Source organism: Tetranychus urticae, chromosome 3, assembly GCF_039701765.1.
Source record: "Tetranychus urticae isolate SD_2017Ah chromosome 3, NJAU_TeUrti_SD_1.0, whole genome shotgun sequence".
Classification (NCBI taxonomy): Eukaryota; Metazoa; Arthropoda; class Arachnida; order Trombidiformes; family Tetranychidae; genus Tetranychus; species Tetranychus urticae.
Genome location: NC_142960.1, coordinates 17,950,163 through 17,975,054, shown reverse-complemented (window position 1 = coordinate 17,975,054; position 24,892 = coordinate 17,950,163). Strand labels below are relative to the sequence as shown.

Genomic DNA, 24,892 nt, shown 5'->3' with positions numbered 1-24,892 from the left:
CATAATCTTAAGAATTCATTGACTTTAAGTTAAGAATCATTCTTAAATGACTTTGGTTTCGTTTTTCATCCTCAATAACTCAATTGAATTTCGTTTTCTACAAAAGGTGCCAATAATAGTGTTTTTGAAGCTTCTATAATTCCAATGAATCTCATGTAATTTGAAAACTTATCAAACTGAATAACATTATCATCAGAATGAATTGAATAAACTTATCCATGAAAGTCTTGCGGTCAACTCATTTCAATGGAAATCGAGATTCAATGAGTTTTCATTGATGAAAACCTCATGAGGTGAGATGAAGAAAAGTTTGATTTTTATTTGAAATCAATGAATAAATTGATATTCATCCTTTTTCAATCAAAACAAAAATCTAATATTAATTTTGATTTTTGCTAATAAATCGCTTTCTAAGTTGCTTTGAAACCAATTTGTTAATTTTTCAATTTTAAAGAGTGACAAAAGTCTAAACATTTATTTGGTTTAAATAATTGTTGACAATGAAAGTTAATCTCGATTAAGAGTTGAATTGATGAAAAGGAAGCGAGAAAAGGATTCGCTGGAAATGAGATGTTGATCCAAATCGATTAAATGGTTAAACGAGTGAACATTTAACATCTCATCTTTCTCCTTCTCTCGTTTCATCTTTTATCATCTCACCAGTAAACAAGGTTTCCTCATCATCATCATCATCTTTAGAGTTTCCTTCATCTTAAAATGATTGCAATCAAGTGTAAGCCGATTGATCCAGTTGTCCCATTAGTCTTGACGAGTCTTTACCCTTAAAAACAAAGCAAAACCCAAACAAGACAAAAGACGAACCCAAATCCCAATCTATTTTTTGCTCGCCTCTCACCCTGAATCCATGTTCACCAATAAAAAGTCTCCCTCTTCTCACCCTGTTTTTATGGATTAACACAAACATTGCCTCTCTGTTATTTATCATCCAATCATCCAATCATCCTCTTCTCTTCATCTCATCAGTCTAAATAGACTGTCTCTGATGATCACATCTCTTGATTACTTGTGAAACAAAAACTGGATTAACAATTTTTACAAGTCGAGTTCAACATTTGAAATTAACCTTTAAATTATTTCTTTTCTTATAAATTATTTTCTTCCATTTCAATCATGTATTCATCATCACTGTTATCACCTTTTCGTGTTAACATGTTGGCTATTTCATAATGACCCTCCATGATGGCTACACTTATCCTTGTTACTTTACCTCTTCAAGGAAAGAGAAATGTTGAACAAGACAAAATTACGCTGTTCAACGGGTGACCAACAAATGCAATGTAAAGAAGCAGGTTCAACATCATCACCATCATCATTACCTTACCCTTGTCCATTGGCTACTCCTGTTTTAGTCACTGATCTTCCTTCCTCAACAACAACATCATCATCATCAACTACAACTACAACATTATCCCGTCCAAATGGAAGCCAATTGACGGAAATAGGAGTTAACTTGCCTGAGACAATTTCGAGGATAACATCACTTGTATCATCATCTTCATCAGGAACCACCGATGATAAGCCAACAGCAAATCCAAGCAACACTAACATTAACATGACGGGTAACATTGAGAGGATCATTAATTTGAGAAGCGAAAGGTTATCTGTCAATGAATCGACTTGTAAACCATTTAACAAAATCACTTGTAATTTATCCAATTTACGTCCTCGAATGTCAGCTCATCATTTAGACAGAAGACATCATTCACATTCACATTTCAATTCATCTTTCAATCGACACAAAAAATCAGGTAAAAAATATTTTCTTTTCTTTGGCTTGAGAGAATGGACTTTACCGATTAGAAACAAAAAAAGCCAAATTTGGCTTTCAATTATATCCTTCCCCTGTTTTCATTGATTTACACCTTGTTTCCTGATTCCTTGATTACATCCAATGGAAATGGTTAGGAAAAGTGAGAATTGAAAAGACGGTGAATCAGCTTCAATTGATTAACTTTCAATAAACAATCAATCCTTAATGAACCAATTTACCAGCAATTGTCCTTTTCCTCAACAATCAAACCTCATTAATGGTTCAACTTCAGTCAATGTTAACCTTTTTTGATTTTTACCTTATTGATTTGCCTTCTTGATTTGTTTATTAAATGTTGAGATGAAATTGTTGATCATCTTCATCATTAACTTGAAATTGGCGAGAATTCCTTTAATCATTCCTTTACAATTATTTATATCATCAGTCATCATGTGATGATATCTTTGCTTCCAAAATAAAACCTGAAAATGGGTTTCAAGTTGAAAGATGAAGGTAAAGATGAAGATGGTAAAGTCCCGCCTTGGGCATTCCTTAAAGACTATAATATCATGGAAGGTTAACTCATCAATCATCAATCCTTATCGTCTTTTCTTCCTCATCTTTTTCATCTCCTCATTTGACCATCTCAAGAGATTATTATGTCTTTAACTTTAAACACTTGCACTCTTCAACATCAACAACTCTGAAACTGTTGAATATTCAACAATTTTTTTCTTCGCCTCCAATTTTTTCCATCGACTTTTCACTTAAATTGTTTACAGTGTTGATTGTTTCGAGTTCATTAACCATTACGAGTCATCAATTAGCTTCATCAAATTGTCTCCAATAGATCAATAAATTTTGGAAATTATTGTTTTCTCCTTTTTTACGATTATGGTAATGTTGAGATGAATATTGCCAAAATTAGAGATTGCAATTTTACTTGAATTTAATGGCAATCGATTCAAGATAGCTTCCAATGAGTTTACCATTGAACACGGAAAAACAATCAACTAAATTTGGCCACAGAAATTGAAAAATCTCAATCTTCTTTAAATTCTCAATCAATTTTGGTTGATTCCTTTTTCCACTGATTTTAAAGTTGGCTTTTTTTCCTTTGGACAAATTGATAAAAATATTTTCCTTTTCCCTCTAGTATTTCAATAATAATGATTATATTAACAGTAGGTGAACCTTGCATATCTTTTAAATCATTAGCATTGAGTGAATGGGGCGAGAAGAAGAAGAAAATTTAGTAAGAAAATAGTTTAGATAAACTCATTTCAATTGCAAATGATGTTGAATTATTTTCCATTATGAAGACATTAACTTTTATAACGAGCAGAGTGAGAGGGTTAAGGGAAGATGAGTTGATTTGCTGAGGATGGAGCTTTGATGATTATGTATTTCTTTTTTTCCAATCCTTTAACGATCACTAGCTTTTTTTTACTTTTATTATACCAGCTTTAGTTCAAGTCATTTCCATTGATAGGTCAGTGTAGGGTTGAATCTATTGTGATACATAATTGGTTCCGTTATCTCAAGCTGTTGATGAGCATCACAGCTCATTAAGACTTCATTACTTGATTGTTGAATATCCAAGGAATGAATGAAAAACCATTAAATTGTCCTTCAACTTGTACGAATGGCTTTGCCTTTAAATTGGTTTAACTTTAAAGTTGCTATTTATGTGATTACGATCAAATTGTTTGGCAGTTTGCCTGTCTTGAAAAAAAAGGTCCATCTTATTGGATAAACAGACGATGTTGATGATGGCAAATTATTTGCTGCATTTTGCTGTTAGCTGTTAGGGGTTTTGTTCAAATAGATACAAAGTTAGGCTGGTTCCAATTGTGATGAACTCGATGAGCAAACGAAAAAAAAATCTGATTAAGATGCTGATCATCCCTTTCCTTTTTTGCCTCTCTTTTTCTCATTCTCTCCTCTATTGTCTTATTTCAGCCATTTATACATTAATTCATTTACTTTTCTTTCATCTTTCTCTTTACTTTTTCTTCCTCCTCCTCCTAATTTGATGTTGATCAATTCCCAATAGAACTGAGAAGGTTTAACCAGAATAGAGGAAATGATGATTCGGAAGGAGAAGGAGCAACCAATTGTTATACTTCATCTAGTGAACATTCAATGGATACCGTAATTTTCTGTGGTAAATCCTTGAGATCTTCATACAATAATAATGGTAATCATAATGAGAATAATAATCATAACATTCCGGGTTCAATGAAAAGTTCAGTAAAACCAAAAGTGCCCAATGGTTCATCATTAGAGCCACGAATCACACCGTGCCATACCGTGAATAAATCATCCAATCAAACCTTGAATTTGATTCAACAGCAACAACAGCAACAGCAGCTTCTTCAGTCTTCACCAGTTCCTCAAGCGTCTTCAACAGCCTCATCGACATCACCTTTACACAACCATTTAACGGTCGTTCAACATTCAATGGATGTTTGTATCAAACATAAAAACCAATTGGATAAGAAATGTTTCAACACCAAAAAGCTAGTCTGTGACATTGGAACTTCACCTTTACACAAAAGCCTTAACTGTAGTAATACTTTAAATAAAATTGCCAAATGTGATGAACTTTGGATAGATAAGCCTAAACGAGCCAAACGTAAAAAGCCTCCTCAGCCTAGAATCTCAGGTGTTGAATTGTGGGTTGATGGTCCTCACGCAGTACCACTTAATCAGCCAAATGAATCCTCTCAGTGTGTTGACTATACTGACAAACAGCAAAGGATAACTGAATGGGTCAATCAGCATGCCAAAACAGTTTTAATTGCAAATCAATCTTGTACAGGTAGCTGTAAAACTCCAGTAAAAAATATAACTCCAGCAACATCTTCAAAATCCAATTCATCCAATGGTGCCAATGGGACGTGTATTGAGCTTATAAATCTTCCAAGTCCTTATCATGTACGTGTATCTGAATCAAAAATTAAGGAAAAGAATAACATTAGTCAAGATAAAATCATTGAAACCAAAGAAATGGCTTGTCAAACTGATCAAATAGATTCACAGAATGGTGAAAAGGAGAAGAAAAGTGTTTTACAGGAGCTTAACACTGAGGAAACATTGATTCTTCTGAGTAACCTTCATGATGATGATGAGCTGCAAAACGATGATTGGACTGATGGACGAAGATTAATGTTGTTAGAGAGAGGAGCTCTCAGTGATTGCTGTGATAATCAAATTTGCTGTTGTTGTTCAAGTCCATTAACATCTGATGGTGAAGAGGATGATGTCCTAAAGGATGAAAAGAACGTTAAAGATGATAATAATGGTAAAACTGAAATAAATGTAAACAGCGAAAAGAATGGCGAAAATCAAAACAATTTAGATAATGTTGAAATAAAAAGTGAATCAAACGACTTGACTGAGCCACCAGGGCAGTTAAAGTTGGAGCAATTTCTTAAACAACTGATTACAGTTACAAATCCAATATTAAATAATAAACTCAACAATGACACTGATAGTGATAATTTGAAAAACAAAAAAATTAACAATGAAAATATTCATCGACACCACCAACATCATAACCATCACCATCATCATCACCATCAAAATCATCAACATTCAGAAGAAAAGAAACATCAAAATTATACAAATTATGATTCTTTGCCGCCAAGACGATTGACTCGATCCCGCCTTCATGGATCCAGATACTTTGTATACGGATCTCATCAGGATTTAACACATTGTATAGCCAATGAAGCTAGAAATGGATCCGTTATCGACTCATCTGTTGAAGAGAAGACATGTGTTCCTGTTAATTTTGTAATTACAAATGATTTACCAATTACGGATGATTGTCCAAAAAATCATGTTGCTTTTATCCCAACTTCGCCTCGCATCAACCGTATTTTGGGTAAGTTATTGCTCCTTAACTGTTGAAATCTTTTTGTATAATCTTTCTGTGTAATCTTTCGAAGCTTAATCCGTTGAAACCTTCAAGTTTTGGCTAATCCATTTTGTTTTGTTAATCCGATTCTCTATTAGGTGGACCTCCAGGTAAAGGAGAATGTTTAAGTGTAACAAATAGTCCATCTAAATCATCCAGGAAACAGAGTTTTAGCAAGCGAGATACAACTTCAACCACAACCAGTGGCCATGGAACAACAAGTGAAGGCGATGATAGATCAAGTGTAACCAAAAAATCATCCGATTCCTCATCTAGTCCATCTCAACATCATCATCACCATCATCATCATGGCCAGACTCAGGGACCGGCCTCAAGTGGATATGATAGTACCATTAAAGATGAAGAAAGTGATCGTGAGCTGGTTGAAAATGTCAATAAAAGTGTTACCAAAGAGTTGATTGGAAATAATAATAGTTCTAGTTCTATTGCTAATCATATTAATAACAGTAATAATATTGTTTGTAATTCTAATAGTAACAATAACAATAATAGTAATAACAATAACCAACAGGCTAGTTGCAATATTGTTAAGAGTTCTGTTAAAATGAGAGATAAATCTGACAAAAATCGGAAAAATAGAAAAGAGAAAGAGAAAGAAAAGGATAAACGGGAATCATTATCTTCAGATAAATGCTCTTTTCTTTGCTGTAAATTGACTTCTTTTTATTGAACAACCAAAGAATCTATTAATTGATATTGATCATTGTTTGCCAAAGTCCCCTGTATGTGTTAAATTGAAACAAAACCAAACCAAAAAAAAATCAACGCAAAACAAAATTACGAGGTAAACTATTGAATTGTCTTAACAAAATGTTTTCACAAAGTTTTTTCTATGTATTATTCCATAAATGAATCCATTTTATAACCAATGTAATTAAACTGTCTGATTTTACTTTAATCTCATTGCTTAGCTTTGCTAATAAATTTGTCACCTTTGAAATTGGGTGAATCGATGAAATCTAATTTTTACTTTTATTAATATTTTCTCTTGTCAATTAATTTAGCCACAAATACGGTCCTCAAATCTATTAGTGAAACTGGATGGAAGTTAAAGGAAGGAAATTATAAATTTAATGGCAGAATAAAGCAAACATGTCGACATTGATCTTCTTTTACAGTTAACCAATAAACTCATCAAGTAAATTTCAAATCAGAATATAAAAGATTAATCTGTCTTGGAGTTGATGAAAAAAACAAGTCAATATTCATTATTGTTTCTTGCATGATAGTCCAAAGATTTTGAATATTTGATATGAAGTGATAAGGTAAACTATTTCAAATGTGTTTTAAAATAAAAAAGACTTCGGAAGATTTGATATTTAATTATTGATGTTATTTATTGTAATTGTGTGAGGCAGAGTATTAAAGAATTGTCTGAATCGCGAATGAAAATTAGGTGCTCTGACTGCTGGTGACATCTTTTACAGCTGAAAGTCAACTCACAGAGTCTCATTTGTTTTGCTTTATAAAATCATGTTGATCAATTTTTACAAATAAAATTTACATTTACCGTTGTTTTTTGTTTTATAATCAATTTCGAAGTTAATAATGTAAATTTTGAAACTATTTGACCTTAATCTAATGTCATGTAATCTAATGTCAACCGAGTAGAGGAAGCTGTTAAAATGAAATAAAATAGATGACCATGGTTTAATACTGATGCGGTGTTTATTGAAAATACGCATTAAGCGCAAGCAGTTATAAATTACTCATTAAATTAATGACTTCTGCAAACTTGATGGAATTCCAGTTTACTTAAAGGTCGGTACATGAGCTGGAAGTGACTGCTGGCTCTTCCTTTGTTGATTCAACCCAGATGGTGTAAACACACTCTTCTTTGGCAGCCTGTAATGCAAAATAAAAAGGTAGGTTGTAATTCAATGATTTAACTGATAAAAGTGTATTTCAAGTGTGATTAATACTTACACCTTGTCCAACTGGACAGAGTTTGGCACCAGCATCTTGTTTGGCGCAGTTAGTATCGGCGAGGACCAAAGTGAGTTCGTATTTCATACCATTGACGACTTGTTGCTTAGCAGACTTAATCTCGACGAGGGTTCGGTAGTAAAGAGAGTTGATTTGGCTGTTTCGGTGTTCAGTGGCGACTTGAGCAAGATCTTTGATGGTTTCACTGTTGGCATCAGAAGTTTGCCATCCACCGAATCTGAATTGGTGTGAGGCTCCGATTAAACAGACGGCAATAACGAGAATAAGTTTCATTTTGGAAATGGGTGTTTGTTGGTTTGTTGATCACTGGTAACGGATTCAAATTAAACTGGTTAATTATTAGCCATTTGGTTTGTCTTTATATAACTCAAGGATAATCTCTCGTTAATTAAGATCTATCGTATTCTGGGAAAAACAATGGTGTGCGTCATGGCTATTGTTGGGATCATCGATTCACAATCGATTCCATTGTTATTCACATTTCTCATTGTTCATAGATAAGATGATAAAGGAAAAGAATGGATTTAAAATGCCTGATAATTACAAAGGTTGAATATTATTTCGTATCATTCTGTCGATCTGGTTTTATCCCAATCAATATCCTAGGATTGAACCATCACGGTGTTAACAATCTTGATCAGTGTTCAACAATTAATACTGTTCAGATTATTAGAATGTAAGTTACAACCTTTATACCTGTGATCAAATTCAATTCAATCAGTATGGGTGCTGCAATCTAGATGAGCTAATCAAGTGAATCTAGTGACAAAGTACATATGATATGATTTTACGATTAATGTTAATGTCCAGCAATTTTCTTGTGGCTATAGACAATTATCGGTTTCGGTTCATAAAATTTAATAGGAATATTTTCATGCTCATTCAAGTTTACAATGTTAGATATCAATACAATAGTTAATAACTATTAGTTAGTAACGTGATAGCGAGACTTTGTTATCAATCAACTGATTTGTAAGCAAAAAACTCTAACAACCTTTTCTAAGTTTTAAGTACCAAGTAAACCAGAAAATATCCATTGTTATATCAATTATAATCATTTCTTTGTTTTTTCTTACAGAAAATTTTGCAATGACTGATCCAAATTACAAGCCTCATTCAAAGGTTCAATGTCATCATGATATTACGTTCGATTAGTGATATTAAAGGAGGAAGGCCAAAACTGCCTGAAAAAAGAAATTTCTTGTGATGAACGTATATGATGTAAAACTATATGCTGAATTCATTTCTTCAATCCATTTTTCAAAATAATGATTTCGTTTTGGAGATATCATGAAATAACGTTAGAAATGCATGGGAAAGAATAGCAAAATAATCAAAGGTGAAAGCACTTTCTAGATAACTTTTTCAGATGTAAAATTCAATTGCGATTTCAGTGGAGTGATTCATTTTGACCAAAACTGACGCAAAACTGGCCATTTTTTCGAAAAATGTAATACTGCCAAACCTCCGATAATGTCACACTCTCAAAATGTCACAGAGTCATGGTAACGAAATTAAAAAATTTAATTTAATTCAGTTTTTTAATTAAATAAATTTTGCAAGGACTTCAATAATGGTTTTAATTGGGTATATTATACGAATTGCCCAATTAAACATCAAAAATCTCAAAATTAAATTCAAAATTAATTTTTTTTGTTAAATAAGATTCGTAAAAAGGCTATTCCACCTAGAAATAGCCAAAACGCTAATCCCACGAAGTGACATTATTGGAGGTTTGACAGTAGCTCAACCAAAGGGTATTGAAAATATAAATTGATAACCAAAGGTGGCAGCACTTTCCAAATAACTTTTCTAGATGTAAAATTCAATTCTGATTTTAGTGGTGTGATTTATTTTAATCAAAACTGGCGCAAAATGGCCATATACGATTTTCATTGACAGAGAGCTGTTACATTTATCGAAAAAAAATGGCCAGTTTTGCGCCAGTTTTGGTCAAAATGAATCACTCCACTGAAATCGGAATTGAATTTTAAATCTGAAAAAGTTACCTAGAAAGTGCTTTCACTTTTGATTATTTTGCTATTCTTTCCCATGCATTTCTAACGTTATTTCATGATATCTCAAAAACGAAAAATTATTTTGAAAAATGGATTGAAGAAATGAATTTAGCATATAGTTTTACATCATACATAATCATAAGAAAAATTTTTCATGCTAGGCAGTTTTTCCTATTCTTTTGGTCTTCATCCTTTAAGTCAGATAATCAAACAGTAAGGGAAAAGAGTGAATAAACAAAAATCCAAGTTAGTTCAAGTCCCCAATCTTGACTTTTAAACTTCATAAGTCCAGTCATTCAATAGCAGCAGTGAAAACTCTTAGCATTAAGCCGAGCAAAACTGCCAAATGAAAGTGCACTTGATGCCTTTTTCCTCCCTTTTAGTGGAATAAACTTGGTATTGCTAAACCAAGAGTCAATGAAATGGTCGCCAATGATGAGACGAAGCTTGGAGTTATAACAAATAGACCAGCAAAGGTAAAACCAGCATCAAAGCGTCCAACACGAAGTAAAAAAAGGTTAATCTATAAATATTAGAAGGTTTACATTAAAAATTGAATGTTTGTTTTGGATAACTTTGATATCATCATTAAATGTATTTACAAAAATACCTCATTAGAGTATTCAAATGAACCAGATTTAGTCAAGGTAAGTGAATAAACTTTATCAAATATACCAACAGACAGCTGATTTACATGGACAAAAGCATAAGTTACTATGAGCATATAACTGAACTCGCCAATCATTCGTATTAAATGTCGTATCAGCATGTACCAAGAATCGTAAATTGATTCGAAAAAAAAGTTAAATGAAAAGATGCAATTGAGAGCAAAGTAAACGTAATAAGAAAATGTTATTACAAAGAAAAATGAATCTATGCATTTGGATGCTTCCGTTGCTTTCATGAATAATGAACGATTCCGTTTCAATAGAGGAACAATATTTTCCTCACTGATGGTTGCACACATAGAGTCTAAATTTTCAATGCGAGCACTGATTACATAAAATGTTGCTTGAAGATAGACACAAGTTTCAATAACAAAATGAACAAAACAAGACCAACAAGCAGCATCGGTAATTATCAAAATATAATAAGTAATCAACTTGATATGCGAAAAATTTATGGTGAAAAATGCCTTTGATATACGTGAATGGTCAACTACAGTAGATTCAATTAAAATTTCGTAAACGAAAAAAATGACCACCAATTTGTTCATCGTTGCTTTTTTCGTGACAACAAATTCATTGGCAACAGACTCATAGCCATGCACTATTGCAGCGCAAGAGGCTAGAAATTTATTGTACAATGATTGATTGATCATTAAACTGAAGTAAGTATAAGTAGTAATTAATCTGTAAGCAAATCTCCAGAGCGTATCGTATTTGACGATATCGTTTGGGAATCCATTTGTGAATAATTTGTTGAAGATGAGGTAACATTCAAAAAGACCTCTCATTGCATATGCAATCGACAGCACTAAATGGATTATTCTTGTGGTTAAATTTTTCTTTGAAACTGATTGAGCCAAAATACTTGAAGGTTGAGCAAGAATAGACTTTTTTAATGAGTTGACAGAAGTGATGGTTGACATTTCAACGAAAATTAAATTAACAGTTAAAGTTGACAAGCTGATTCATTCCATTTGCAACATTAATATTTGCTGTATTAAGCTGTATGTGGCATTTTGCATTTGCTCGTTGGCACAATTTATTTTGACCAAAGTTTGGTCACCAAACCATTCACTTTATCTTTTTTCAATGACTCACGATTGATAAATCATCTTTTGACGTAAATTTAGCTTATGTAGCGTACCATCGAAATAATCGTTTCATTTAATGTGTCAATTGAAACAGCATTGTTATTGAAAGAATGGCATCTTGATTTTTTATGCATCTATTGAATCTTGTTCTGGACAAGAAAATGCACTAAATCAATAATTTTTGGACAGTTTTTGTTCCATTTTAATATTTTCCTTCTTTTGTAATGAATCAAATCGAATGTTATGCATTTAGACACAAAAGTAAATGAATGAAAGGAAAATTAATTTTCTAACAGTTAACAATTACCAAATCGATCACTTGGGACAATTGAGATCATTTTGAGGGCGATTCTTGTCTATATAATTATTTTCATGTTTGGATAGGTTTGGACCAATATTTTTGACCAATTTACCTGTAAACATAATTTGTATATAATTGCATAATGCAGAGTATTGTTAAATTGTCGGAATCACAAAAAGCATCTTCACAGCTTGTGATAATTCCCATCTCAAAAAGTTCAGAGTCACATTTGTTTGGCTTTGTAAAATTGCGTTGACCAATTTTGTTTTACAATCAAAGTTATGGGACTGCATTTTTCGACCGCAATCTTACAGGGTGGGGAGAAAGTTTCTAGGCATTTGATGACGAAATAAGGCACAAAAAAGTATCTGAAAGGTGGAGCTTAAATGCCTAGAAACTTTCTCCCCACCCTGTATATTAACCGAGTAAAAAAAATAAAAAGATGAACAAGGTTTAGTGCTGATTGATTGTTTATTGAAATTACGGATTAACCGAAAGCAGTTAAAATAAAAAGCAGAAAACAGAAAACTATGAAAACTATGAAAACAAAGATGTGCGTCATGACTATTGTTCATGTTAGTACCTGTATACCTATTATCAAATTTACTGATCATGGGTACTATTGCTGCAATCTTCACAGGAGAGCAGAAAAACTGTCCTTTCATATCCTGATTCAAAGCTAGATAACTTCTGATAACAGCCGAAAATAACCGAATAACATTACTGTGAACCCTCTCATATTGTCACCCTCTCAAAATGTCCGTGGTCATAGTAACAAAATAAACAATTAAGTTTAATTCAGCTTTTTTAATTAATTAAATTTCGAGAGGACTCTAATTATGTTTTTAATGCGGCTTGATTTAACAATTGGGTAAATAAACATGAAAAATCACAAAATTAAATTAAAAATTCATGTTTTTTTTGTAAAATTAAATTCGTAGAATGGCTATTTCACCTAAATATTATAGAAAAATAGCCGAAATGCTAATCCCACGATGTGACAATATGAGAGGGTTCACAGTAATATTATTTTTCGCCCTATTTTGTGATTGATTATTCATATTCAGTAACCAAGCCCAATGCAACTAGTGTCAATGTTGCATCTGAAGTTTTTTCAGATACATGACTTTTGAAATTGCAACTAAAAACTAAGATTATATACTGTGATTCTAAGATTTGATTGGTTAATAGACTATCAGATCATAACGATCTTGGGCTGTGAGCTTAGGATGACAAAAAATAGATAAATAAATCTGGTTGCTCGATGCCTCAAGGCGCCCCAGCTATAAAAGATTTGTTTTTGGGTGGAAAGTTTTAGGTCAACATGATAAAAATTAATAAATATTTGAGGATACTAGAAATTCAATGAAATTCTTAGTTTGATCAATTTAACTCAGGTGGACTGTTGAGGAACAGAATAGCATGTCAGATTGAAGTTCATACTAAATTGTATGCATCATTTTTGTGACGCGAATCTGCTCAATCTTGAAACAATTATTGAATTGTGAACAAAACAAAGCTAAATTGTTCTAAACCGCCTTTCCTGAACTATATTTCTTCAGTTGATTGCTTCATGAAGGTAAAAATAAAATACATAATGCTCCATGTCATAAGTTAATTAAGGCCAAAAAATTTTGAATTCAAACGATATGTCGATAGGCCTCCGAATTCACCTGACATTAACCTCATCGAAAATTGTTGGGGTTAAGTAGTACGAAAACATACGCTTCAACTCCACAGACCGGAAACGGAATTACCTCCACCCCCTTTCGCATGACTGATTTCACGCTCGGTTGACTTAACGCTCGACTGACTTAACGGCTGACCTTGACACCGTCTTTCGATATTAATGTTTTTAATGCTTGAATGATTTTTGACACCGTCTTTCGATATTAATGTTTTAGATGCTTCGATAGTTTTGCACTTGACCGTTTGACACCATCTTACGGTATCTATTGTTTTAAATGCTTCAATGATTCTTTAATTGTTCAAGGTTGAACCTGAATGAAAGAAGGGAAACGAATGTTTCCCTTCTGGAATTGACAAGTATAAATAGTAGAGTACAAAGACATAAGCTTCAGTAATTACCAATGTATGCAATTGTTTATGTATTAATGTTAATATTTGCTTTAATTATCGTTTTATTATTCAAAGAATACTTTTATATTGTTCTAGATGCGCATTGTTAATATCGTATCACTATGGGACCTTGGAAAAAGGATCCGTTTAGCTGCAAGAATGACCAAGTTCAATGCCGATGTAATTAAAGAAGGAAAAAACTGTTTATTAATTTTTGAATCCGGTAAAATGATTGCTACAGGTTTTAAAAGATTAAATGAAGTTAAAAAATTCATAAAGTCACGTTTTCCAAGTGCAAAATTCGTTAAAATTGTGAATATGACATCAGTTGCACATATTCGTGGTTAGATTAATTTAATTGGTCTTTCTTACGAACCGGAAATCTACCCTGCACATGTCTGGAAGAATAAGAACCTTTGTGTTGTGTATTATGCTTCTGGAAAATTAATTGTTACTGGCGGAAAAACGCATAATGAGCTTCGTGATGCATATCGAGAGTTTAAGAAGAAGACAAGTATAAAAAGAGATGATGTTGATCAAAAAGATCAGTAAAGTAACTGAAATCACAATGTCAACTTTAAACTGGCACTCTTTGAAAGCCGTGAAAATCAACGACCTCCGTCTAACCCTATCATGGGCAACAGACGCAACTGCAGCCCCATTCTGAACATTGATCACGTACGCGAACGAGCTGTTGAGAACTTTCTTGGACTGGTTGCTCGTTTGATTGATGTTGTTGTTGTAATGCCTGATTGTTGCGGCGGGAGGAGCGAAGGGTCAGTTGAGTGTTGGCTGTATAAGAAAAAGCAAAAAGCAAAACAAAATTAGACTGAAAACAAATCATGGAATAAGAAAAAGAATCCTTACCGTTTTCCATCATGAAAGCAGATAAGAATTGGCGAAATATGATTTGAAAAGAGGGGAAAAAAGAAAGTTTATCGTTGAAACTCTTGAAAATAACTGATGCTTTTCTGAAAAAAGTTTCAGCTTAAATACAAGACTCTCAAACAACTTTGAAATAAATTAGTGCACTTGACAGCTAAATAATTTCATTAATCACTTTACAATTCACGAAAAGGGAAAAGCCAGCTTATGAACTATCTCCTTATTTGGTAAAAAAGTAATTCCCTGAATCACTTTACATTTCAAACATCATGAAAAGGGCGAACCAGCTCATGAATAATCTCCTTATTTGGTGAAAAAGTAATTCCCTGAATCTCAATTCATGAAAAGGATAAAACCAGCTCATAAATAATCTCCTTATTTGGTAAAAAAGTAATTCCATTAATAACTTTGCATTTAAAACAACATAAACTCATTACTTGATCAATTAATTCTCATGTTTGAGAATAGTAAATGTGATAAATCACCTCATCTGTCAGCTTAAACTGAATCAACATGCTTGAGAAAACAAGAATTGAATAATCAAGTCATTGCACTCATATGATAAAACTTAATCAGGTGAAGAAATCAAGCATAATTAGGTTGATAGATAATAAAGCTTTGAAATGAACCTAAAATGAGAGAATTAGCATAAAAGAAGTGGTAAAGCCAATTTTGACATTTGAACATTTGACCCTAACTAATTATACTTGTCAATTCCAGAAGGGAAATATTCGTTTCCCTTCTAGCATTCAAAAATCATTCAAGCATTAAAAACATAAATATCGAAAGACGGTGTCAAGGTCAGCCGTTAAGTCAGTCGAGCGTTAAGTCAACCGAGCGTGAAATCAGTCATGCGAAAGGGGGGTGGAGGTAATTCCGTTTCCGGTCTGTGGAGTTGAAGCGTATGTTTTCGTACTACTGGGTTACATTACACAAAGATTTCAAAAGTAAAAATTTAAAATTCAAAAGATTTGTAAGCAAAGATGTAATGTCTTTTTGGGATGATCTTGATGGCTCTTATTCGTTTTGATTTTCCCCACATCTGTCTGTTTGAAATCTATTAATGAATGCTTTTTTGTACTTTTTTATCTTCAAATATTTAAAAGACCGAGCTCATTTAGATCATTAAATACATTAAATGTTTTTCGTATTTTATACCTTACTTCATACTTTAAAACGTATATTTAACTAAATATACGTTTTAAAAAAAACACAAAGCTGATGGCGCTCGATCTATCGAGTAACCGATGGTTGTAACCGATTTAATCTCGACGAGGGTTCGGTAGAAAGGGAGTTGATTCGTTGCGTTGACCAATTTTGTTTTACAATCAAAGTTATGGAATTAAATTTTTGACCAAGTGCATTTTTGATGCAATTAAAAAAAATTTGCTAAAATAAAAAGATGATCAAGGTTGAATGCTCATTGTTTGTTTATTGAACTATTACAGGGTGTTAATTAAAGAACTTTAGACGTTCGAATACTATATTTTCTGAGACTGTTGCTCGAAGCTTGAATCACAACGTCACAGTTAAACCTCTCAGCACAAGGACAAGCGACACCACCAAGTGAAGTACAAGTATACTTATTGATGCCTTTTTCCTCCCTTTTAGCGGAATAGACTTGGTATTGCTAAGCCAAGAGTCAATGAAATGGTCGCCAATGATGAGACGAAACTTGGAGTTATAACAAATAGACCAGCAAAGGTAAAACCAGCATCAAAACGTCCAACTCGAAGTAAAAAAAGATTAATCTGCAAATATTAAAAGGCTCACATTAAAATTGAATGTTTGTTTCAGATAAATTTGATTTCATCATTAAATGCATTTACGAAAATACCTCATTAGAGTATTCAAATGAACCAGATTTAGTCAAGGTAAGTGAATAAACTTTATCAAATATACCAACAGACAGCTGATTTACATGGATAAAAGCATAAGAGTAGTATGAAAACATACGCTTCAACTCCACAGAACGGAAACGGAAATACCTCCACCCCCTTTCGCATGATTACTTTCACGCTCGGCTGACTTAACGCTCGGCTGACCTAACGGCTGACCTTGACACCGTCTTTCGATATTAGTGTTTTTAATGCTTCAATGATTTTTGACACCGTCTTTCGATATTAATGTTTTTAATGCTTCGATAGTTTTGCACTTGACCGTTTGACACCATCTTACGGTATCTATTGTTTCAAATGCTTCAATGATTCTTTAATTGTTCAAGGCTGAACCTGAATGAAAGAAGGGAAACGAATGTTTCCCTTCTGGAATTAACAAGTATAATCATTGCGGGTCAAATGTCAAAATTTGCTTTTACCACTTTTATGCTAATTCTCTCATTTTAGGTTTATTTCAAAGCTCAATTGTCTATCAACCTAATTATGCTTGATTTCTTCACCTGATTAAGTTTTATCATATGAGTTGAATGACTTGATTATTGAATTCATGTCTTCTTAAGCATGATGATTCAGTTTAAGCTGACAGATGAGGTGATGTATCACATTTACTATTTTCAAACATGAGAATTAATTGATCAAATAATGAGTTTATGTTGTTTTAGCTGCAAAGTGATTAATGGAATTACTTTTTTACCAAATAAGGAGATAGTTCATAAGCTGGTTTTTCCCTCTTCGTGAATTGTTAAGTGATTAATGAAATTATTTAGCTGTCAGGTGCACCCATTTATTTCAAAGTTGTTTGAGAGTCTTGTATTTAAGCTGAAACTTTTTTCAGAAAAGCATCAGTTATTTTCAAGAGTTTCAACGATAAACTTTCTTTCTTTTCCCTCTTTTAAAATCATATTTCGCCAATTCTTATCTGCTTTCATGATGGAAAACGGTAAGGATTCTTTTTCTTATTCGATGAATTGTTTTTAATCTAATTTTGTTTGCTTTTCTAAGGCAATACTTTGTCAATTCTAATTTGTTTCAATTTTTATTTATTTATTTTAATCCAGGAACGCGGCAACAAACAACAAGAAGATCACGAAGAAACTCCTCTGCGGTTCGTGGTGCTTCAACTTCACAAGAACAGTCCCCCGCAGAAAGAACTGGGCAAACAGTTAGAGTCCTGGACCGGTGTGCTGAGTGGAGATGCACAACCTTGCGATGGGCTATCGATCCTGATGGACGGCGGCAGACCGAAGTCGGATTCGAAAATGCACGTTTGTTTTTTGAGGACCTTGACGATCAGGAGGACCTTAGAGAGGAAAATAGAGTTCCTTGGACTGTATTGAAAGAAATTAAAGCTCTCCATGACCTCGAAGCAGAGGCAAGAAAGCCCATCAAAGAGTACCCAGTTCGTTTTATGTGCCTTTATTTTGAAGGCACTTTCAAGAGAATGATAAATTTGAGGGAGCATGTAGTTGGGCGAGATCATCCTGACCACAAACGGTGGTATATCCAATGCCCAACACGAATAGATGTCGAAAAAATCCCCAATAGAGGATTTGTTGAAGAGAATACTTATTTACCAAAAAAATATCCTTGGGCAGCATATAAATGTGTTGACCCAGAGTATGATGAAGGTAAAGAAATTTTCGCTGTCCCTGAGATTAACCAACGGCAATTCAATGCTCACCACATTGATTACCGTGGTCAATCAAGCAACAGTACTGAAGCACCTCAAATGTAATTGTTTTCCATAAATAAAATTCCGTCATGAATAAATGCATTTTCCAATTAATTTCGGTTGTATGTTTTTGAATGTAATTAAATATACCAGTGTCAATGATGAAATTTTTCACCGTCGAGGAATAGAATCATGTTAAATCTATGATTTGATCTTGTCAAATTCAAAATGAGTCAAATCAATTAGAAACTATACGAGCCCAAACATGCTAATAACATTGTAATAGCAATACAATGAGAAAATAAAGAACCCTAGAAAAACAAGTGTTCAAGGTTAATGATGAAATTTTTCTCCGTCGAGGAATAGAATCATGTTAAATCTATGATTTGATCTTGTTAAATTCAAAATAAGTCAAATCAATTAGAAACTATACGAGCCCAAACATGCTAATACATGTTCCATTGAAATACAATGAGAAAACAAAGTACTCTAGCAAAAACGCGTGTTCAAGGTTAATGATGAAATTTTTCTCCGTCGAGGAATAGAATCATGTTAAATCTATGATTTGATCATGTTAAATCTATGATTTGATCTTGTCAAATTCAAAATAAGTCAAATCAATTAGAAACTATACGAGCCCAAACATGCTAATACATGTTCCATTGAAATACAATGAGAAAACAAAGTACGCTAGCAAAAACAAGTGTTCAAGGTCAATGATGAATTTTTTTACCGTCGAGGAATAGAAACATGTCTAATTTATGATTTGATCTTGTTAAATTTAAAATAAGTCAAATCAATTAGAAACTATACGAGCCCAAACATGCTAATACATGTTCCATTGAAATACAATGAAAAAACAAAGAACCCTAGAAAAACGCGTGTTCAAGGTTAATGATGAAATTTTTCTCCGTCGAGGAATAGAAACATGTCTAATCTATGATTTGATCTTGTCAAATTCAAAATAAGTCAAATCAATTAGAAACTATACGAGCCCAAACATGCTAATACATGTTCCATTGAAATACAATTAGAAAACAAAGTACTCTAGCAAAAACAAGTGTTCAGGGTTAATGATGAATTTTTTTACCGTCGAGGAATAGAAACATGTCTAATTTATGATTTGATCTTGTTAAATTTAAAATAAGTCAAATCAATTAGAAACTATACGAGCCCAAACATGCTAATACATGTTCCATTGAAATACAATGAGAAAACAAAGTACTCTAGCAAAAACAAGTGTTCAAGGTCAATGATGAATTTTTTTACCGTCGAGGAATAGAAACATGTCTAATTTATAATTAGGTCTTGTTAAATTTAAAATAAGTCAAATCAATAAACAACTATACAAGTCCGAACATTCTAATTCCAATTCAATAGAAATGGCGCTTTATTTACATCGCAATTTCGAGTGACAAAACCAATCAATAACAAAAATCATGTGATCATTCAAGCGGTCAATTCAAGCTTATTAGTCGTATAAAAAAATCCGTTAATTTTACTGTTTATCATTATGCATGATTTAATGAGCGATTAATTCACGTGTGAAATGCCTTCTCACCCCGTTCTGCAGATGTTATCGGTTGTTTACAAAGTGTCATCATCAAACTGAGATCACTTTCACTCCGACCTCCAACCAGTCAACTTGTGTTATTAAAAAGTTTTTTATTGTCAAATTGCCAATCCTCAACAAAATGAATTCTTCTAATGTTTCATCCGATTGGGATTTCAATGATCTATGGGATCATCCCAAAGTAACAATCAATACCAATGATGTGGACATGGTTGACACCGAAAATGATGTTGGTAATGCTGTTGAAATGCCTGTCAACAGTGATGATCATGATGTTGAAATGGACGACATTTCTTCAAAGGAAAATTCCTTTGATGACAAGGAAAACGCTCAAATTAATGTAAGTTCATTTTATTTTTTCTTCTTTTTCACTTTTTCACTCTTTCATCTCTTTCGTTTCCATCTTTTTCATCTTTTCAGGATATTGCTGCCCGTTTCAAAGACTTTACTCTAAGTTCCTTTGATAGGAGACAGTTTTCAGAATTGCTTTCTAAAATGGAGCAGGTTTCCCTTGAGGAAACCAGAAAAAAAGCTCCAAATGCAATTCGAAAGCATTTACAACTTCGCCTTAGGAACAAGGCATTTAAATATATGGAGAGTGTCAACAAATTAAAAGCTCAGCGAAAAATACTCGCTACAATACAAAGTCAGCATGCCCATGACATATGTGAGCTGATTGACCTCCATCTTAGGGATGTCAATCGGACAATCAAAAGATACTACAGAATTGTAAAATCTTAATTTCATGTTTACCAAAATATTCAATAAAATTCATTTTTTTTATTACACAAAATGTTTAAATTTTATTCAGAAAAAATATATAAATTGTCTATTAACATTCAATATAATTTTCAATCTTCAATTCATTTTTTATTTTAAATATTCAATAAAATTTCATTCAAAATTCAAATTCAAATTGTTTAAATTTATTCGTAAAAATTAATATATAAGTTATCTTTCTTCTTCTAAGATACAATGTGATTGCTGCAAGCAACATTACAGAAACTTGGGGGAACTATTAAATCATAATTGTCAATGTTCATCGGAAAATTGCAAAATGCTTAATATTTTAAATGAACAACAAAATGAACAACAAAATGAACAACAAAATGTCCAACAAAATGAACGAGAAAATGAACGAGAAAATGAACGAGAAAATGAACGAGAAAATGACCAACAAAATACCCAACAAAATGTCCAACAAAATGCACAGCAACCTGCGTGTTTTAAGTGCCCTTGCTGTGCTATATCTACTGAACATTTACCGGAATATTTGAACCATCAGTGCACATGTGCAGATAATTGTAAGCGGATGGACATTTTCTTTGATGAACCACCAGCTAAAAAGGATTGCTTGAGGTGCCCATGTTGTGGTAAAGAAAGTGAACCTCTTTCAGAATATTTATTGCATCACTGTAACTGTGAAGAAAGATGTCGAAGGATGGAAATATTTTTCGATAAAGAGCCAGTGATACAAGATGCACTATCGACAAGAGCAACTCCAAAAGAAATAAAAAGAAAAGTGAAATGCTCAAAGTGCAAAAGACATTATTCATGTGAGCAAAGATTGCGATCTCATCAAAGAGTTTGTGGAAGTATTTCTTTGCTAAATCCACCACAACCTACTTTTCAATCACCTTTTAAACTTGTTCATTGAGCGTTCCGCCGCCGGTTCCGTGTTTATTCACAAGATATGACGGACATGATAGATATTGACATCGTTAAAAGACAACAAAAATCAAAAATCAAGCAATTACTTCAAAAAAACATCAATGATCTCGGGCCAATTAAATTTTACTTGATTTGTAAAGTATATTTTCAAAAACTATCCATGATTGAGTTGATTGAAGCGGAAATCCCTTCAACAATGAAACCTTTACTCCCCGGTGATAACATCAATAATGAAATCGAAGAAACTTTCACAGAGATGAAAGAAATTATCGATCAATACACAGAAAGGGGAAGTGGATTTACTATTGTTGACATCAGTAAAATTGATATTTGGATTGCTCGTTATCAACCACATAGAGGAGGATGCTATCAACATAAATTACCTGAGCAACTCTTTGAAAAACGGTGTTTACTTTCAATTGAATGTCAAACTGATTGTTTCATGTATGCCATCCTAGCTCATCTTCATAAACGAAATAATCATCCTGGAAGATATCAACAATACGATGAATTTATCAACTCTCACGACTTTTCAAAATGGCGTGGAAATGTTGAACTGAACATGATTGAATCATTCGAAAAGAAAAACTCAATTTCAATCAGTGTCTTCACTTATAACTCAACTAATAAATTCGTGATACCACTCTACATTACTAAAAATCCTCAACCTTCACATGTTCGACTATTTTTGTTCAATGAACATTACTATTTAATCACAAACTTTGCTAGACTTTTAAATTCACGGAGCAATTACCGCCGATACCACTGTGAACGGTGTTTGCAAGGCTGGCGACATGAATTTCAATTGATCAAACACTCAGTTGATTGTTCATCTAAAAATCCACAAAAAATCATGATGCCTTACCCGACACCTTCAAAACCAAGGCGAAATTTTTGCGAAAGGTCAAACTTCAAAAAAGAAGTTAAACATCCAATTATTATTTATTGTGACTTTGAATGTTTAATTGTGCCAACCAATGACCCATTGAAACCTTCCATTCATAAACCATGCAGTTATGGATACATTATTGTTGATTGGAATAGGAAAATCATTGATAAAAAGTTTGAACATGGAGCAAATATAATCGAAAAATTCTTAATCAATTTAAAACAATCAATTGAATCCGCAAGATATTATTTATCTCTCGCATTAAAACCTCTAAAAATGACACCAAATGACGAATTAAAATTCCAAACAACCAAAAACTGTTGGATTTGTGAAAAACCTCTTGAAGATGATAGAGTCCGTGATCATGACCATTTAACAGGGCTATTCAGAGGTGCAGCACATAATGCTTGCAATGTAAATTATTCAATTCCAAATCGTATTCCGATATTTTTTCACAATTTAAAGAATTATGATGGCCATTTATTAATCGATTCAATCAAAAGCAACACATTTATTCAAGATTTGAAAATAATTCCTTCATCGATGGAAAAATATATTGGATGGTATGTTGATAATCTTGCTTTCCTTGACTCATTTGCATTTTTACCTGGAAGTCTTGATACACTAAGTTCCAACTTGACAAACGATGAAAAAGAAGAATTTTTACGTCAAGAATGGCCTGATCAAGATCTAAGTGATTTGATGGGAAAAGCATCAATACCTTATGAATATTTATCATCACTTGATAAATTCAATGATAAACAACTACCTCCAATGTCTGCATTTTACTCGTCATTATACGACACAAATATTTCACAAGAAATGTATGATCGATTGAAAAGAATTTGGCATCAATTCAATTGTGAAAACCTCGGAGAATTGATTGATATTTACTTGCGACTCGATGTTTTAATGCTTGCTGCTGTTTTTGAAAACTTTCGAGAAACCAGCATAAATGATTTTGGAATTGATCCACCACATTACATGACATGCCCCGGCCTTGCTTATGCTGCTTCATTAAAAATGACAAAAATATCAATTGAATTATTCTTGGAAATTGATATGTTATTATTAATCGAAGGCGGCATTAGAGGAGGTTTCACAACTGTTGCTAAACGTCACGTGACTGCTAACAATCCTTCAACAAATTATGATGGCGGCCAACAAACCTGGTTAATGTATTTTGATGTGAACAACCTTTACGGTAATGCAATGATGGACATGTTACCAATTGGTGAATATAAATGGGTCAACTTTTCAAACCAAGATAAATTACTTGAACATATTATAAATACACCTGATGATGGGGATATTGGATATATTTTAGAAATTGATTTAGTGTATCCTAAAGAACTCCATGATGCTCATAATGACTTTCCTTTGGCACCTCATAAAATGAAAGTCACACATGAAATGCTAAGTCCTTATGCTAAAAAATTATATGATGAACTTAATGAGCAAGGGCTTACACCAGTTGCTACCGAAAAACTTGTTTCAACTTTTTTAACGAGGAAAAGATATGCACTACATTTTCGCAATCTAAAGTTTTACCTCGAAAACGGACTTAGAGTTTCAAAGTTGCATCGTGTGATTTCATTCAAGCAACAAGCCTGGTTAAAACCTTATATTGAATTCTGTACTAAGAAGCGTCAACAAGCGAAAACTACATTTGCTTCATCACTCTATAAATTATTTGTAAACAGTATTTATGGTAAATTGATGGAGGATAAAAGGAAACACATTGAAGTCAAGCTTGCTATGGGAGAAAAAGTTGCAACAAAAAGAATTGCGAATCCACTTGCATCAAGATTCAAAATTATTGATGAAGACAAAGTGCTGATACAATTGAAACCTGAATGTGTTTTAATGGACAAGGCAATTGTGTCTGGCTTCACCGTTCTCGAACTCTCAAAACTCCATGTTTATAAACTTTATTATGGTCGATTCAAGAAATACTTTGGTAATAATGTTCAACTAGTTTATTCCGATACGGATTCATTTTTACTGGAAATTAAATCCAACGACATAATTACTGACATGAAACAATTCAATGATATTATGGACTTTGGTGACTTGCCCAATGATCATCCCCTCTATTCAAGTCAAAACAAGAAGAAAATTGGATGCCTCAAAGATGAGATGTCAGGAGAAGTCATCCATGAAGTAATCGCTGTTAAACCGAAACTTTACTGCATAAAATCACAAAGCGGAGAAAAGAAAAGAGCTAAAGGCGTTCAACGAAATGTTGTTAAAAACAAACTCAATTTTGAAACTTATAAAAATTGTCTTTATGATGAAAAAATACATAAAGAAATAACAAGACGCTTTGGATCTGATAAACATAAAATTTCAATGTATTGTACTGAAAAGGTTTCAATCTCACCTTTTGAAGATAAACGATATCTTTTAGATGATAAAATAAGTTCATATGCTGATGGACATTATAAAATTAATCAATAAAATTTTTAATCATTTGTAACAAT

At 32.8% G+C, this 24,892-nt stretch overlaps 3 protein-coding genes and 2 long non-coding RNA genes across 5 annotated transcripts; 3 read left to right on the top strand and 2 right to left on the bottom strand.

Annotated features, from left to right (window-relative positions):
• Positions 1 to 415: 415 nt before the first annotated feature.
• Positions 416 to 4,987, bottom strand: LOC149093526 (uncharacterized). Its single transcript, XR_016199375.1, has 2 exons — positions 4,848 to 4,987; positions 416 to 4,721 (listed from the first exon to the last, which is right to left on the bottom strand). It is a non-coding gene; the product is annotated as an uncharacterized LOC149093526 (long non-coding RNA).
• LOC107363293 (uncharacterized) lies at positions 1,247 to 6,675 on the top strand. Its single transcript, XM_015930502.3, has 3 exons — positions 1,247 to 1,769; positions 3,828 to 5,663; positions 5,795 to 6,675. The coding sequence occupies exons 1-3, from the start codon at positions 1,247 to 1,249 to the stop codon at positions 6,385 to 6,387; spliced, it is 2,952 nt and encodes a 983-aa protein (XP_015785988.2). The 3' UTR covers positions 6,388 to 6,675.
• Positions 6,676 to 7,366: 691 nt separating this feature from the next.
• On the bottom strand, positions 7,367 to 7,987 carry LOC107363344 (cystatin-1). Its single transcript, XM_015930557.2, has 2 exons — positions 7,644 to 7,987; positions 7,367 to 7,562 (listed from the first exon to the last, which is right to left on the bottom strand). Exons 1-2 carry the CDS (start codon positions 7,935 to 7,937, stop codon positions 7,473 to 7,475), a joined length of 384 nt encoding a protein of 127 aa, XP_015786043.1. The 5' UTR covers positions 7,938 to 7,987; the 3' UTR covers positions 7,367 to 7,472.
• Positions 7,988 to 8,137: 150 nt separating this feature from the next.
• LOC112538944 (uncharacterized) lies at positions 8,138 to 9,196 on the top strand. The gene is made up of 2 exons (XR_003082409.2): positions 8,138 to 8,340; positions 8,743 to 9,196. It is a non-coding gene; the product is annotated as an uncharacterized LOC112538944 (long non-coding RNA).
• Positions 9,197 to 21,542: 12,346 nt separating this feature from the next.
• LOC149093525 (uncharacterized) lies at positions 21,543 to 24,869 on the top strand. The gene has a single exon (XM_089269365.1). The coding sequence runs from the start codon at positions 21,543 to 21,545 to the stop codon at positions 24,867 to 24,869; it is 3,327 nt and encodes a 1,108-aa protein (XP_089125491.1).
• Positions 24,870 to 24,892: the final 23 nt, after the last annotated feature.